Source organism: Carlito syrichta, unplaced genomic scaffold (genome assembly GCF_000164805.1).
Source record: "Carlito syrichta isolate Samal-C Ts95f unplaced genomic scaffold, Tarsius_syrichta-2.0.1 Scaffold316187, whole genome shotgun sequence".
Classification (NCBI taxonomy): Eukaryota; Metazoa; Chordata; class Mammalia; order Primates; family Tarsiidae; genus Carlito; species Carlito syrichta.
In genome coordinates, this window is record NW_007260283.1 from 354,353 (window position 1) to 372,421 (window position 18,069).

At 43.6% G+C, this 18,069-nt stretch overlaps 1 protein-coding gene across 3 annotated transcripts in view; it reads left to right on the plus strand.

Annotated features, from left to right (window-relative positions):
- The window catches only part of RASAL2 (RAS protein activator like 2), a 362,379-nt gene extending 352,498 nt beyond the window's left edge, over positions 1-9,881 (plus strand). For all 3 annotated transcript variants that reach the window (XM_021706868.1, XM_008073803.1, XM_021706869.1), the window contains one exon: positions 4,232-9,881. In XM_021706868.1, coding sequence (XP_021562543.1) covers positions 4,232-4,396 — 165 coding nt within the window. In that variant the 3' untranslated portion in view covers positions 4,397-9,881. The remainder of the gene's footprint in view (positions 1-4,231) is intronic.
- Positions 9,882-18,069: the final 8,188 nt, after the last annotated feature.

Genomic DNA, 18,069 nt, shown 5'->3' on the forward strand with positions numbered 1-18,069 from the left:
AGTGAGGCTTTCCATTATAGTCGTAGAAAGGATTCTTCATTGCCCTTATACTCCCTTAAACACACCAGACTTGAAAGGCAAGTGTGAGTCGTGATGCTGTCATTAGCATAGTTCCCCAAAATATTTTGGACTCTTAAACTCTATAGTTCCTGGCTATTTAGACCTACTAAGAATCAGAAGCAAGGTCTACTGTAATTGTCTTACTTGGTCCACTTTAGAAGATCTTTCTGGGTGTCCCCAAGGGTAAGTGAGGGAAGGGTAATGCATACACGTACTATAAAAATTCATCCTAGGCTAGACTCTGTGGCTCATCCTGTAATCCCAGCACTTTGGGAGGCTGAGGCAAGTTGATTGCCTGAGCCCGCCGGTTCGAGACCAGCCTGGGCAACTTGCCGAGACCTCATCTCTACAATAAAATTAAAAATTAGCCGGGCACGATAGCGTGCACCTGTAGTTCCAGCTACTTGGAAGGCTGAGGCAGAAGGATATCCTGAGCCTAGCAGGTGGCTGTGAGTGTGCCACTGCACTCCAGCCTGGGCGACAGAGGGCGATAGAGTGAGACTCCAACTCAAAATAATAATAATAATAATAATCCATCCTGGAGCCTTAAGAGAAATAGCCTGTGTAAAGACAGAGCCTTAAGAGAAATAGCCTGTGTAAAGACAGAAAATGAGTTGAGAAAACCAATGATGATAAATTTTCACTTCTGGAATTTTAGTATAAAAATATAAAGCATGGAGAGTTCTATTAATAACCACACCAGGAGAGATTTTAGTACTAATGAGATTTAAAAAAGACCTTTTCAATACTTTCATCTGGTTTAAAGCTGTCAGTCTTCAGCAGAGGAAGTTTGAGTGTGCCACAGTCATAGCTCTGCATGTTGACTGACAGGACAGCCTCACCATTGGCTCCTGAAGATTTCCATCCCACCGCTTATTTTTATGTAGGGCAAGGTGACTGGAGACAAAGCAGAAGTAATAGGCATAGGAGGTGAAAGCCAGGGAGGGAATCTGCTTTATCCAGGCTCAAAAGCTCTGGGAAATAAGTTAACCAGAAGGGTGTCATGTGCAGTGATGGGAGAGATATTATCCTCGAAGCATCAGCGTCAGACTTGTGGTCTAGCTAAGCTAGTTAATATTTGGGGTTCATACTTCAAAGCAATGGTTTTCAAATGGTTTGATTCCTTGAACTGTTTTGATGGTACCAAAGATCTTTCATAGATCAATATCCAAATTCTTCTACTGACTACTCTCAAGTAATGAATCAGATCATACTGGGGTTGATTAAATATAGTAAATTACCTACTCAAACATAGACATTGGTATATAATCATTCTACCAGAGACCCATTGTAGATCCCTAAAGAATACTAGATTACATTTTGAAAACCACTGCACCATGCATAGCACAGATCATAAAACCCAAAGATCGTTTTTTTAAAATTATATAGTGTCCTTAAAAGGAAGGTTTCTTAATTCCAGCTGTTAGCTTACTGGTCCATTAAAATTTTATAGCAAAAGGCTTTGAACATCCTTTGGCATCCTTTGTAATGAATGACTTCTGATAACAGAGCCTTTGTTTTGTAAGGATAAATCTTACCTCTTACATGATTGGTGGAGCAGAGCAATGATTGACACCCTTCTGGTATCACTTACTAGAATGAAGGCATGTTTGGGGGTGAAAGCTTCCCAGAGAGGTAACCCATACTTTATGTCCCTGATATGTGTCTTGGTGACACTGGGAGTAAAAAATATTTCTGAAATGAATATAGTTGCCGTCCTCATACTAGAATTGAACCCCACACTTCTCAAAACCCTAAAGCCGGGTACCTAGTGAGCTGGCTTTCCTCTCACTTGATAGCCCTGTGCTCGCAAGGTAGAGCTTGTCCCTGAATTCAACCTCTCCCTCTTCTTGAATCATTTTATGCCATTAGGCACAGGCCTGTGTCAGCCACTTTCTAACTGGAGCTGCAGAAGAATGGGTGCTCCCCTGGTGTGTGGCAGAGCACCCGTCCTGGACCTTGTAGCCTGGACATGAGGCTCCTAGTGATGGTATTAAGGAATCACTCCTAAGTACGAGACCAGGGCATGTGCTGCCTTTCACCCCCAAGCATGAGGAGACACTGTGGCTCCCTGGATCTCTCCATGTGACTCAGGTGGAGAACAGAAAAGGGCTTCCTCCTAGAAGAAGCAAAGCACTGCCTAGTTACTGTTGCAAGTGATATCTCCGCTGTGTTAAATTACAGGTCATAAATGGAGATGAGATTATTCAAACAGGCAAGTAACCCCATCCGTTCTCTAGCTGAGAGTCCCCAGCCCTAGCCCCATGCACCAGCCTCCTACACATTCCAGCTCCTGCCACTCCCACATTGGAATCCTTCCTGTCAGACTTGGACTCGATTGCTTTCCTTCCAATCCAGGCGGAATTGAAATGTCACAGCATCTTTTGCCATCTAAACTTGACTCTCAAAAGTCCCTATTTGATTTTTTTCCTTTACTTTTTGTTTTATTTTGAGAGGTTGGCAGTACGGGAAATTAACAAAGGGAATTTCTCTATGTGGTCGCCTTGGACTGTTTAGTGGAGTGGTTGCTTGGCTTCAGTTGTTACCTTTGTAGACAGTAAGTAATTATAATCATTCTTAACCTTCTTTTGACCCTTTAAGAATCTAATAATTTTTTATAATGACTGATTTTCTTGGGTGAATGCTGGAGAATTCTGCTTTCTTTAGTATTAGGGCCATATAATGTATTCCAATTCTGAAATACCTTTTCTTCTTTAATTGTTCAAGAAATTATCAATTAATCTTTGCAGACATCTTCCCCTGCCAAAAAAGCATCCTATACTAGATTAGTAGCTAGTTAATAATGCTGATTTTGTGTGTCTTACTGCATAAATTCTTCCTCAGAGAAAGGAGGATTTTCCTTTAACAAGCACGCATTAGGGTTTCCTAATCTGCCATGCAGATTCTGCCCCCCACACCTGAAAGTTGGAGATTAACAGGAATCCTTACTCAATCCTATGAGTGTGTCAGGTTTACCTAGATGTCCCAGAGCAGTGATTGTCACTCTGTGCCTTTCACTGGGTAGATTTGGAACTCCCAGGGCAGGAAAGCTAATTTTGGCTGTGGGGTTGTTCCTCATGTGCTTTTTTTTTTTTTTCTTTTTTAATTTCATAGCCTAAGCAGAGACTGTCCTTCTCCACATTAACTTGTTTTCTGAAAAATACAGACTTCAAGTTTGAAATGTGCTGGAATGATTTACCAAGTTGCTGATGCTGGGTTTAGGGTGCCTCTCTTAATCTTTGTGAGACTGATAGTGTTTTGATGGGACTTTTTTGATTTAGATGGTCTTGCTTTCCTTTAGTTAGATTGTCTTTTTTCTTTTCTTTCTTTGTTTCTTTTTTTTTTTTTTTTTTGGCTCCTTCTTAGTTTTCTTCTGTATATATTCACCAACGCTTGGTTCCCAAAATATTGGCTCTAAAGCATTTTTTTTCAGACACTCAAAAGTAAAATGAAAGCAATCTCCTGATTGGACAGCCTTCCTGGAGTCCCTCTGAGCTGGAATGGGTTTGGAGCCCGTGCTCTCTGTCTGTTCTCATGTGTTGTGTTTATGGCACCCCTTCCAGCCACATCTCCTCCCCATATTCAAATAACTTCTTGGTCTGAGCTTTTTGGCTGCTTTTTCCCCTCTTGCTGTTGCATCCTCACCTTGTTGGTGACTCCAACTGTCACCATGTATTATTGTTTTAATTTTGAGCACAATGTGAATTCTTTCCAAATGTGACTGATATGCCCTCTTTTGGGGCTAAGAACCCATAGATCACATGCACTTCTCCTCTGTGAAATGAAACTTCTGGTGCTTCTTTCTCTGCCACCTAATTTCTGTGTTTCAGTTTTGACCAAAAGCACTTAGTGCATAAGGCAGCTTGATATCTCTGCTGCAGTCAGAAGTAACACTTGATGTCATTTTATATGATGACCTAATGTCCCAAGAGATTATTAATAACAAGTTGTGCCATGCTGAAAGGAAAAGAGAGAGAAAATAAGTGGAGACCACCGGGCTCAGGGAAAGCTGACCCCGACCAGTGTACAGAAAGAGGCAGAGACGTTCCATTTGTCTGGAAAGCACCATGCATACTACTGCTAGAGTGAAGGCATTGGGCTAGTCATTCAGTGAGAAAGAGTGTGACTTCCTGCATGGAGCCTGAATAAAGCCATGTTTGGTGTGTTGTAGGAAAAGCGGATCGTGTCCCTGGATTCAGCCAACACCAGACTGATGAGTGCGCTGACCCAAGTGAAGGAGCGGTACAGCATGCAGGTCCGCAATGGCATCTCGCCCACCAACCCCACCAAGCTTTCCATCACGGAGAATGGTGAATTTAAAAACAGCAGCTGCTGATGGACCTTGTGTAGAGACATACTGTGGAAGGAGACAGAAGGAAACTGACCACTCTTCTGTCCCCAGCCCTCTCTCCACCTCTCCAGGTTACAGAATGTTGCTGCTCCCAGTGGCAATTTGGTGAGACTCTTGAATGAAGAAAGGAACCTTGTCTTTCAGGGCATAAGGCAACGACTTCCAAGGTCGATGCTTCCCCCACGTCTCTATGTACATAGGGAACTTAGTTCTGGGCCATGTACAGAAAACACCACTGTAATATACCAAAAGGAAGTTAATAATGTAGATTACCTTTTTGATTATTGCTATTTTTATTATTGTTTTCCTCTTGTTGAAAGCACTACGGTTGTTAGAGGAGGAAATGTAGGAACTATGTGTGAGTGAGAAATGAGCCTGTGAGTCCAGTAGGTAGAGACCAAGTGTCTATCTGTTAGAAGCACATGGAGTGCAATAGGACATTGTCGGAATGAATTTTTCAGGGATTCATCTACTAGTTTAAAAACCCCGCTGTGGCCCCTTGTCCTTTAGGAAAACATGCAGATACCAAGATCCATATAAAACAATTTATTCCACTGATAACCAAGACTGTTTCTGGTTGGACAGCTCATCTGTTTTGGAGATTCACTGTTGGAAGACACAGATCAAAGCTGTTGTATCAAAACTGGACTTTAGGAGTGACTTCTGTACTCCTGTCAGTATGTTTATTTCCTCTGTCTACAGCGGATGAGAATTTTCTGTTTTAGATAGGGGGCTTTTTTTGAACCCCCAATTATAATAAAGGGTGTTCCTTTTCCTCTTTAGAGTTTACAAAACTACAAATATTTATGTCTAATCCATCTCCACCTCCACCTCCACACGCCCACTGCCTTTCCTACCATGGTGGGGTGGGAGCCATCATCTCTAACATGGATTACTCCCATGGAGAGGATATTCAGATACTCTGTCCATAAGCCATTGGATACATACCCTTTCTTCTGCACAGAAAAGGGCTAACCCTACATAGCTGGAATCTCTGAATACTTCCTATTAAAAATTTTTCCCTACTTATTAAGTTATACTTTTTGTTGGGATAAAGATTTTATCCATTGTACTAGCAATTCTGTGGACAGGGTAATTTTATCTCCGTACTTAACTTTTAAATTGCTTCTTCTTCTGATCCTCTCAGTAAAATTTGGAAAGGAAATCCAAATCTGAAACATCACTTTCTTAAAAGTGATGATTACTCTTGTTAAAAAGAAAACTGAAAGTGTCAGGATGGCCCCTTCAAATTGTCATTCCCATGCTCTTGGTAGATCTGGCAATGACCCCGTTTTAACATTCACCATCCATAGCCTTATTATTATAGGACAGAGCAAGTCATGGAAACTAATTTATTTCCTTTTTTTCCAGAAGCGTGTAATGTCATCTTGAATGCAATCTTGATTACTAGAAGTATGGAATGTTACATGTTAAACAGACATTATATATACAAATATGTATACATATATATTCACACATATGTACATATAACTGCACACATAGAAAACGTTCATGCCTTCTATGCTGTCAGATGTAATGTTAAAAGGGTCCTGAATCTCTTTAAGCAAGATTTTATATTGAGAAAGCAACATTGTTTCTCAAATAAGTTGTTATTTTAATTTATAAACTTTAAAGAATTTTTTTAAAAGGAAGAGAGGAGGAGGAGAAAAAACGCTGAGGGAGCTCTATGCATGGAGTGAGTACTTCTCCTAATAGCCTTGTAAGGACATGACAGTGCCCTCTTGAGTGAAGCCCAGACTCCGAGCCTTCCTTCCCTGAGTCCCAGGCTTGCGTCCCAGCCTTCTGAGCTCTGTCCTCTCTCAGGTGGACCTTGGTGTTGGATCTTACATTTCAGCAGCCTCACCATGGCCACATAACCCATAACCGTTTAAACAGTTTCCTGCATAACAGTCCCTTTTTCTGCCTACAGAGATCTGAAATAGGAGCTTCTCATTGTGCTTATCTGACCTGCAGACTTTATGCCCAGCTCTTTTGGCCCTTGGGTGTTTTCTTGACTTCCGTAGTTATTTTGCAAATTCTTACATCTTCCCTCCAAGCTGAGGGCACACAGTGGTCAAAATCTCTTATTTTATTAGGAAAAAGAGGTTACTGATTCTGAAGTAGAGTCTTTTCTTATGGTAGGGGGATGTAAACATAGATTTTGTTTGTGGCTATTCTCAGCTCTAGCCATGTTTAATTCATTCTTTGTAAGAGCCTTTGAATGTGCCATAGAAAACCTGGTAAAAGAATTGTCCATTTCAGTGGCCTTAAGTATGTAACGTGGGTGATGTCTTGCATTGAGGTTTGGAAGCTCTTATGTGTTGGTTACAGACTCCAGAGGACTGATAAAATTACCTATATTGGGGGCTGAGAGGAGCCACAGAAAATAAAATGTGTTTCTTGTTAGTATGTGGAAGCACCTAAGAGGGCTGTCTATACTGGAAGATTAAATGCCTAAAACATTTGGACTGGTTGTGCAACCCTCGACTATGTTGAACGAAGAGAACAGAGTAAAAATAATAAGAGCATTAGAAGTAAACTAAAAGTTCGGAGTTGTTGCCAGATGTTACATTTTAGATTATCCTGTGAGCCTACTCCTATCCAGATATTTTTCTGAGTTCTACAGAATTCTGGAATCTATAGAACTTATTCTGAAAGATATATTTTAAGTATGGAAGAAGGCAGCAATGACTGATAATTTTTATGAAGATGTTGCTTAATTGGCTTTTCCTCAGTTCAAATAGCTACACACCTCTGTTTTGCTGGGAGGAGGTGCATGGTTGAAGGGAGGCAGGTAGATTAAAAGAGCCACGCCTTATACTCCACCTCCCTCCACATATCACCACATTGTGAGGTGCAGGATAGGCTAGCGTGGAGTGGAATTTGGAATTCAGGTGAAGTGCTTGTCTGCCAGCAGACTTGGCCATGAGCAAGGATAGTGCTGGTAGGAGTCAAGACAAGGGCTTCATGGTCCCCCTTTTATATTACTGGAGCAATAAGTTATCTGAGCTGAAGCAGCAAAAGAGTTACATTTCCATCAGATCATCATATTCCCTGAGCCTCTGCAATAAAAGCCACATCAGAGAAGAGGCTGTAACTGGTAGTCTAACGAGCACTTGAGCACATATTGTGTTCTAAGCATTGTCACCAAGGTCCTGCTCAGGTCCAGGGCAGTCTGTGGGTAAGGGACAGTCTGTGGGGAGATGAGGTCATCACGCTGCTGTCGCTTTTTACTTTTTCCATTTAGTATCAAGTTGGTCAGCACTTTCTTTCTCTGACTGGATCCACTTTCACTTTTCTCTGTGATGGTGTTAAGCAGTGAAAGAAGTAAGATTTCCTGTCGAAGACCATTAAAGCATTAACTACATGCCCTTGAGAATGAACTTGACTTTAGAAGTACAGTCCTACAGAGCCTTTGTTCATGGGTCTGTGGCTCTGTCGACCCCTGGCTTTCACTGTGGTATACCAGCTTGGGAGCAGAGTTTGTTTTTGAAAGTCTCAGAGCAAGAAAACTGCCATAAGTGAGTCTGCCTGGCCTTCCATTGTGGTTTATCTAGTCTGGAGTTCCTGAGAAGGCCAGTTATGGGGCTGAACCCTCTTCAGTCCCATCAGTCTCCTCCGTTGTGACCCTGAACCCCACCCATGCTTGACACCAGACCAGACTTGTCACTTGGCTACATCCAGCAGCACCAGAACCCTTGCCACAGCTTCACTGCTTGTTGAGCTGCACCTTTGGAGGCTGCTTCTCCTATGAACTGTGGAAAGCCAGAAGGATTTCCTTCTCCCCACCCCTCCTTTGCTCAAGTCTAGAACTGAAGTCCCTGCTTGCCCCAGCAGTAAACAGTTGCCTTCCTACCCTTACCTGGGGGCCAAGAATTTGGGATACTTTGTTTTTTAGAAAATTTCAATTTAAAGGACTAATTTTACTATTTTCTTAAAAGCAAGAATTGTTGGAGTGTTGAATTTTTAAAGAGAATCTCTTTTCATGTTTGAATGATTGTTATTAGTTCTAGAAGCATTCTCTTCTTGTCATTACCTAGTTATGAATGCTCTTGAGTTTAGGAAGGACAAAAATGATTAAATTTGCATGAGATAGAATAAATATCCTATGAAGAGTAGAGGAACCTGAAGAAGATACATGATCCAGAAGGGAACCAGGGCATAAGCAGTCTTCTCGGTAGCCCAGGGGTCCAGGGAAAAAGGAAGGTTTATGTCCCTTGCCTGCTCTTAATATACATAGATACATGGAAAGGCAGTTTCTGTAGATAATACATGCACACCTACACAAAACAAAAATTCCTGGGGCTTCCTTTTCTGAATGTTAATCCATTTCATAGATCAGTGATTCCCAGACTTTCTTGAGTTTAGATTTTATGCTTTCATTTGTTAAATTTTATGACAGTCATTCTATCTTCTTAAAAATGTACTATATGTGTTATATGAATATATAAGTTAAAGTGACCTGAAATTGATGTGGCTTGATGTTGTCTTAAGAACCCTAGATATCATTATTGATACCATGGGGAGTCCTAGAAATAAAGTTGAATATCACTGATCTAAGAAGATACAGAAAGAACTAGCTTTGGTTCCTGATCGCTTAATCTAAAGATGTTTGAGTAACCAATGCAGCAAGACTAGGCAAATACAGTGAGCCATCCAGAGAAAGGAAAGTGGTAATTTTTACTCATATTTCAGCATGCATCTTAATTTCCTATTCTGTTGTTTTCATTCAACTGCCCTCATTTGACCCCAGGAAGTTTTTTAAGTTTGGGACCTAAAACCAGATTTCTCTGTTATTAAAGAGAGATTTCCACAGAACCTGTGTTTTAGGGACCTCCATCATCTGTGTGGGGGTGCACATATTTATATATAAATATCATTTTATGACATTTCCAAATTTTTAAGGGAAAAATGTCAATTCCCAGTTCACCAAAAGATTAAAATACTAATTGACATAATGACCATATTCAGAAAAGTTAAAATAAATAGTAAATTAGGTTAAATTTTGACTGGTGCTTAGACATTTCCTAGTTATATTAAAATTAATTTTAGCAGACAGCGGCACATTAGTCTGAATCACACCTGTGAAGAATTTACCTTCCAAATTTGATTTTGTTTTTCATCTCCAGGGCCTTAATAAGAGTGTGTTAACACACATGACTATTTTACAATGATAGCTCTAAATAATTTATTTTTTATTTCAAGAAAGAGAAGTACACCTTAGAAAAACAAAACCCAAGATTTTATTTTATTTTTAAAGCCATATTTTTGTGCTAGTAGCACTTAGATTGTTCCATATGTGAGATCCATATCTGCATTTCATTACCTGGGTTTGTTCTAAAGAAGATTTATTTTTGTTCTGTGAATAATTTTTGACGGTTCTTGTACATGTACAGATATAGATACGTTTGAGGTCTTTTATTGATATTCCTACAAAGAATACAAATAAACTTTAACTTTAAACATTTCAGACTGAAGTTGCTACTGTACTGTGCTGCCTCCTAGCATGTGTCTGGGTGCTTGGGACCCTGGGAAAACCAAGAAGGAAGATGTGTGCAGGAACTGTATTCTGAAAATAGATTTTAACATTAAGAACAGTGTGTCTTAGAGTTTCCCAGTTTCTAGGTGAAAGAGACATACACTTGGGACCTACTGAGCTCCTCATTTTGGAGAATTTAAAATCTCTTTAGTAGCTTATGACTGCAAAGAAAGCTTCTTCTGGTTTATTTGGCAATATGGCCCCACTTAGCTTCCTAGACCACCACTATTCTCTCTTAATTCCCAGTTAATGGGATTTGTTTTCAGGATTTCTGTTTTTTGGTTCAGGTTTTTTATTTTAAATTCCAAATAGAAGTCCGTTTGTCATTCTCAAGGTTATTGTCCCAAACACCCCCATCTTCTCCTTCATAACTATTTCACTCTGTAAAATCTGGGGTGTGGCGTTCATGTGTGGTTTTCTTTTGTGTTAGTTCTAGGTCTATGCTTCTTGGCACATTTTGGGTTCTTTCTCATCCTCTTCTGCTAGAAGTTAAAAGCCTAAAATTTATTCAAAATCCAGAGAAGATGCTGTGTATCAATAAACACATGCTACTTTTTGTTCACCTCGAAGCCAACCCATTTCAGACTGAATTCTTCATGACCCAATATAAGCTGTAAGACTTCTTGGATCTGAAACATCAAAAGAGTGAAACTGTTGAAGCTATCTTGCCACTTCATCCTTCTCGCAACCCTAAGCCATCCAGCCACATACGCTTTATGTCTGTCCATATCCCTTCATGTTTTTAGCCTCTCTTCAGCTGCCTGACTTTTGCCATTGGCGTCTTCATCAGTGGGAAAAGACATACATCATTTGTTTTAGTTCCCCCTTTCCCCAAAAAAGTTTAATGGTAAAGGAGACTAAAACAAATGACTAAATCAATGGTTCTGAATATTGACTGTTCATCAGAATCACTGGAGTGTTAAAAAAAAAAAAAAGTAGGAGTGCCTCCCAAGCTCTACCTGGAACAAATGCATAGGCTGTCTCTAAGGACTGGGACCAAGTTTGTTTGTTTGTTTTAATCCTTGCCAGAGGGCTGGGTGTGGTGGCTCAAAGCCTGTAATCAGCTCTTTGGGAGGCCAAGGCGAAAGGATTGCCTGAGCCCAAGGGTTCAAGACCAGACCGGGCAACTTGGCATGACCTCATCTCTACAATAATCAAAAAATTAGCCAGGCGTGGTAGCACGTGCCTGTAGTTCTAGCCGCTTGGAAGGCTGATGCGGAAGGATTGCCTGAGCTCAGCAGGTCGACGCTGGGGTGGCCGTGAGCATGCCACCACACTCCAACCTGGGCGACAGAGTGAGATTCCAACACAAAAAACAAAAAAAAACCTCGCCAAAGGATTCTGAAGAGTCAGGGTTAAGAACCTAGTCCAAATCCAGCTCTGAGCACTATGAATGTGTGTCTGTTAACATGTTTTCTGCTCCATTCCTGGACCTGGGAGAAGTTGGTTACAGGTGTTTCCTTACCATCTATTTGGAATTTTAAGTGCTGCTAAAGCTGACAGTGCACACTCAGTCTTCACCAGTCTCATTCTTTAAATCTGGGAGGTCGGAATTTTCTTTATTAACGTGGTCATCTCGTTTACAACCCAACAAAGCTGACCAGAAGATGGAGTGCCCCAATTTAACCACAGTTTCCCCACTGGCTCCAATTTAAAACAGAAGGTATATGGCTGTGGCATCAGAAGCTCCGATGAATACACCCTCAAAGGATGCCGAAGGGCCAGGCCAGAACCACATATGCTACATTTGACTTTAAGGAATAAACAAAGGAGAGAACTCCAAATTCTTTTGTCTCCCCCTCACCAAAAGAAACAAGTGGACCTTTTGCCAGTCTAATACCACTGCACAATTGCATCGTTTGTACTTATACTTCTTTCGATTGCAAAATGCATCGAAAGCTCTCCAACCCTCTCTCCACTCCAGGCAGGCACACATGCACATGCTCATGGGAGTTTTCCAAACTCACAAGTATTTGGTAAGAATCAGTTAGTTGGCTCTATCAAATTATAATGAAGAGTACTGTATAGTTATTATAACTTGTAAATTGTATGCTATACATTCTTTGTATCAGTAAAATTTATAATAAACATATTCATTATATACACATACACTACTGATCTTCCTAAAAACTTGATTTTGTGAAGTTCTAGGTGAATTGCCTCAGGCACTATTTGGCCTATGAATAAACTGTATCGTGCTACTAGGTAAATGCCAGTGTTTCGTTTTCTGTAAAATTATGATTTGGGTTAGATGGTCTATACGGTTCTCTCTAGCTGTGATGTCCTGTGATGATTATCTGATGTAATTGAGAAATGTACCCTTAGACCATGTTCAAAATTCAGCTTGAGGCTTTTCTCTCAGGATTTAGAAACAATTCTTCCTCCTTACAATTTCCATGGCATAATACTTTAAAAGAACCAGAAAATAAAATCTGGAACAAATGTGTATTCAGAACACTACAATAATGTTGATAATATAATAGCTAATGTTTATTGAGCACCTACTACTACATGTCAGGCAATTTGCTAAGCACTTTATATGGAATCTGTCATTTAATCATAACATCAACCTCATGAGTGAGGTACCATTATTATCGTTCCAATTTCTGGAGGAAACTGGGCCTCAGAGAGACTAAGTGACTTGTCCAAGGCTACACAATGAACAAATGTAGAGCCAGGACTCAAACTCAGATCCTTCCAACTATGCTGTCTTGATTAAAAAAAAAAAAAAAAAATTCTGGCACATAGCCAGCATGTCACCATGCACCAAACTGACAGCACTAGAGACCAGATGAGGTAATTTCTCAAAGCTTTTCCCTTGACATACTGGTTTTGATAATATTGCCTTGCACTGACAAGTCCTCTGGCTGATCAAAATTAGAAGCGGGCAGAAGTCTCACCTCTCTCAAAAACTCGTCTTTCATCTCCTCTGCATCCATCAGAGCAGGTATGGTAAAATCTGCTTTCAGAATCCCAAAAGAGCGCCCTGAAAAAGAAAGTGCTCCCTGGTTCCAGGGGAACCATCCTGTTGCCATTTGAAAACTTCATCTTCCTAGCAGTCAGGAGTACCCAGGGGACACCACAGACATGACAGGGCAACTTAGAATTCCGAGAAGAAGAAAGAAACTGAGGTTCAGGAGAGTGCTCAGCCACAATTGGGACCAACCAATCAGTGGCTGGAAGAGACAGAAGCCCATGCATGGGGACCATGCTGGCTCTTCCCAAGTCCAGCTGCCCCCAGGCAAGTGTTGTCTTTTTTGTTTCTTTTATGTTTTTATGCTCCACACCATGCTGGAACTACTCACCTCTCTTTGCTCAGAAGAACATCTCTGAGCCCTTCCATCAGCTCAGCCTTCTGCCATGAGCCACCCGTCATCATTATGGGAACCACAGCTTCATCAGAGGATTACTGTATTTGCACCACATTCTATCATTTATAAAGTATAAGGTTCTTTCATTGGGTGCTCATAACAGCCCTGTGCTGGATCAGGGTGGTTTTCACTATACCTCTCTCGCACAGGGGAAACAGAGTGGAAGACTCACCTCCAGACCTTCATAATACAAAAGGAAATTTTTTTTTTTAAATGGAATTATCTTTTGGAGGGTGGACCCCTTACAGTATACTGAATTTCTTCCTCCAGATCAAACCGTCAACCAAAGTCTGTACATGGAAGTTTTGAGAAGGTTGCATCACAATTTGTAGAAGAAACATCCTGAGATGTGGCAAACAGGTGACTGGGTCTTCCACCATGACAACACACCTGCCCACACCACGCTGAGTGTTCAGCAGTTTTTGACCAAAACCCGCGTGACCCCAGAGCCCCCTCTCCCTATTCAGCTGATCTCGCCTCCAGTAACATTTTTGTTTCCCCGATTAAAAAAGTTCTCAAAGGAAATGTTTTACTCATGTGGAAGAGGTGAAACAAAAAATGTCAGAAGCACTAAAAGGCATCAAAATTGACGAGTTCAGAAACTTTTAAGCAGTGGAAAAAGCATCTCAATAGGTGTACTGCATCAAATAGAGTACTTTGAAGATGACTGAAGTTTAAACATGTAAGAATAAATACACAATTTTTAAATGAAGTCTGGGTTTCTCAGGGTCCCCTTTCATAGTCACAGGGCTTAGACTGGAACCAATGTCTTCCTCCCCATACCTATCGCCTGCATTTTGTAAAAGGTCCCAAGGCCCCTGTGCTAAGGACCAACTGTCTGATGGAATTGCTCCACTGGGAGGAGTGGGCACCTGGGAACACAAGCATTTACCTGGCATGGGTGCTGATGTTCCCCTTTTTGGCTCTGAGCTCAAGTCCTGGGTCCCAGCAGCAGTACCTGTGTCTCTCGTATCAGTGCCACTCCCTGTACTGGGCACAGCTACAGGAGGAGAAGAGGAAAGAGTTGCTGCAGACACAGCCAGGGGTGAGGTGGCCTGAGACAGGCAGGGGCCGTCATGGCTGTGTACACAGTGACCACAGAAGCCATCAGCGTGTGACACTTGGTTCCTGCCAGTCCTGGACTCACTCCCGCAGACTCTTGCACCCAGCCCTTGCGTTCCCGCACCACTAAGCACCCGCAGCATCAGGATTTGTGGGGCTTGGGTGATGTCACGAGGCATGTCCTAAGTGCCAACTTTTCTCATTCAGTCGTCTATGCTCCAAGAGGCCCAGTGCCCTTATATATGCCAGCTGCACAGAGCACCCACGGTGGCACCCGGGGATCCTCGACATCTCCATCAACGGGTCACACCTCGAACCAAGCCAGGCTGTTCCCCAGCAGCCACCTCTCCCGTGAAGGGCTGGCCGTGTGCTCTGAGGCCCTCTAGAGATCCCAGGAGTCCCCAGCTGCTCTCTTGCTGCCTCTCACCTGCTGTCATGTTCAGCCTCCAAAGCCCCGTCAGTGCCTTCAGATACCCTTTTATTTTTTCAAACATGGAAACAATCCTTTTATTTGGTGGTATATTATTATCAAATATTTCAGCAAAATTATCCCCTCCTCAACCCAGAGACAGCCACTATGAACAGTTTGCTATGGAATATCCTTCACATACTCGAATGTGTTCATGTGAATGTGTAAAGCTGTGTCTGTCATATCAGTGCCACTCCCTGTACTGGGCACAGCTACAAGAGGAGAAGAGGAAAAAATGACTGCAGACACAGCCAGGCGTGAGGCGGCTTGAGACAACCAGGCTTTTCAAAGGCTGCATGGTATTTCACTGAATGTACCATAACTTATTTCACCAACCTTTCAATGAACAATAAGCAAAACCGCAACCAACAACCCTGTGTGTGGTGGTGCCTTCATATGTGAGGACCTTATACTGTCCTTAATCCATTTCCAAGGGTAGAATTTCTTTTTTTTTTTTGAGTGGGAGTCTCACTCTGTCACCCAGGCTGGAGTACAGTAGCACAATCACAGCTCACCACAGCCTCGACCTCCTGAGCTCAGGCAATCCTCCCTCCTCAGCCTCCCAAGTAGCTGGGACAACAGGTGTGCGCCACCACACCTGGCCGATGTTCGTGTTTTCAGTAGAGACAGGGTCTCACTATACTGCCCAAGCCGGTCTTGAACTCTTGAGCTCAAGCGATCCTCCACAGGTAAGAATTTCTGTGTGAAAGGGCACGTGCATATCAAAACTGACAGGAATTCTGACACCAGAATGGTAGCCCCAGTGACCACACCTACCGCGTCCAAGGTCACTCTTTTCCACCTTCTCTCTTTCTGCCCTAGTCCTACAGCTGTTTCCCCACATTCTTGCCAGCATTATCACCCTTTCAAATCCTTGCCACACTGGTAAGTACAAAAATAAATTTTTTAAGTACATCTTTTTAAACTGTGCATTTCTGTAATTCAGCAAACAGAGCTGAACTTTTTTTTTTTTTTTGAGTCTGAGTCTCACTCTGTCACCCTGATTGGAGTGCAGTGGCCACTCCCGGCCACCGCAGCCTCGCCTGCTGGGCTCTGCCGATCCTTCTGCCTCAGCCTTCCGAGTAGCCGGAATTACAGGCATGCGCTACCACACCCAGCTGATTTTTTGACTTATTGTAGAGATGAGGTCTCGCTGCCCAGGCGGGTCTCGAACCCGCGGGCTCAGGCAATCCACTCACCTCAGCCTCCCAAAGGCGCGGGATTACGGGCTGAGCCACCGAGCCCGGCTTAGAGCTGAACATTTTAAAGAATGTATTTTTATTGGTACTTCTTCCATGACTGTCACTTGTGAACAACGTGAAGTCTATTCCCTCGTGTCCCCCACTCACTCCGTGCCCCAGCACAGGCCCCAGCACTCCTGCCAGCCTGTGCAGTAATCCTTTCCCACATACGCTCCCACCTCTTTCCTCCCGGTCGGCCTCTTCTCTCCTTGCCCGCAGCACTGCACGTTTCTCTCAGGAAATAAAACACATTTGCAAAATTCAGAAACATAGGCAGGAGGGAACGTGCATGTTCTCGTCACCTGAATACAGCCGCCGTCAACGCTGTCTCACACACACACCACACCACACCACACCACACCACAACCCCCCTCCCCATCTATTCTCCTAAGCTTTGACGTTTCCTTTGACCCTGGTTGTGACTGGCTTGCATAGAGAATGTTGATCACGCTTTCTTCATTTGCATCCTTAAACAAGCACTGTCCTGTGTTGTGACCACCTTATTTTCGGAAACTGCAGAGCTGAGCATTTTGCCCACTGGCTGAAAATCCCTGATGGTGCCACTGGCTGCAGGATCAAGCCCCTAGGATTCTGGCCCCAGTGACCCTCTGTATCCTTGTCCTCTGCCACACCCTTTCCCAGGATGTGATCTGCACCCAGTACCGCAGACTCTTGTTACACCCTAGTAAACCATACATTTTGACCTGCCTGTCTTTGCTCGTGCTGTTCGCTTTGTCAGGAAGAACTTTGTAGTCATTGCTGCCAGATGAAATCCTCCATTATTACACACTTTTTCCAGCTACCACAGGGCAGAATGAACGAACCCCTTTCCACCCACAGCGGTAGGGCCACACATCTGATGAGGCACTTTACAAACTGTCCTTGTGGTCTCTGCAAGCCCCTGTTAGTAGCAGGAAGCAAGTCCTTATCTTGGAGCCATTGTTTAATGCTTTCCTCAGAACAGATCCTCAGGGAATGACTGAATTTAATCACTCACCCATGTGCAAAACACTGTTCTAGGCCTGGAAGAGATACAGAGCCATGTAAAATGGTTGCTGCCCTGTGAGATTCTGCAGGCTGGATAATTCATCATTGTCAAAATTTATAATTAATAAAATGACGAGGCCAGCCCCGTCTATTAAGATGAGAGGGGTGGGAGAAGGGATGAGTCACTAAACATTTCACTAGTGAATTGACATTAAAGGGATCAGAACTGCCATTTATTGAGTGATTGCCCAATGCCCGGCACTGAGAGAGAAGCGAGGTTCAAAGAGGTCGGGAAACTCGAGAAAGGCCACACAGTAAGCCCTAGAGCAAACACTCCACCCTTAGCGGTCAGTTTCTTGCTCTTACAGCCAGAATAGATTGTTTCTCCCCCAGGTCTCCCCACTTCACCCTCAGCTCCATCCTGAGTTATCCCGGGAGGGTGGGAGGGTGAACTGGCTCTAGTCAGACAGGACGCCCTGTGGAGTGGGCTGGAATGTGGCCGGGGTGGGACACTGGCAGGGCACCACCACCCCCACCCACCCCACCCTCAACTCCCGGCCTGTGGTCTGCCTGGAAGCCCGGGCCTGGTCTCCCCAAAGTTGGGCCTGGGTGGACTTCCTGACACCCAGCGAGTGGCAGGCGCCCGTTTCGGGCCCCGGCCCGATCCCAGCTGTCTCCAGGCGCGTGTGCTGGGCTGCGGCTCAGCGTGCGCAGCTGTCCTTTGGGGCGCATCTGGGGCCCCTGAGCCGGATGCCTCCGGGGAGCTGCCTTCGTGCCTGGGAGCGTCCCCTGGAGCCTGGGAGGGGCGCACCCGACCGGATGTGGCAGACCCAGGGGACGCTGCCAGGCCGCCCTGGGTAACGGGTCTCCCGGGGTCGCAGCACGGCTCGAAGCGGAGGCCAGAAGAGTCGCGGTCACTTCCTGGGGGCGGAGAGGCCTGACCAGCGGGGCTCCACGGTAGGGACGCCGAAGGCGCGGGGGCGCAGGGC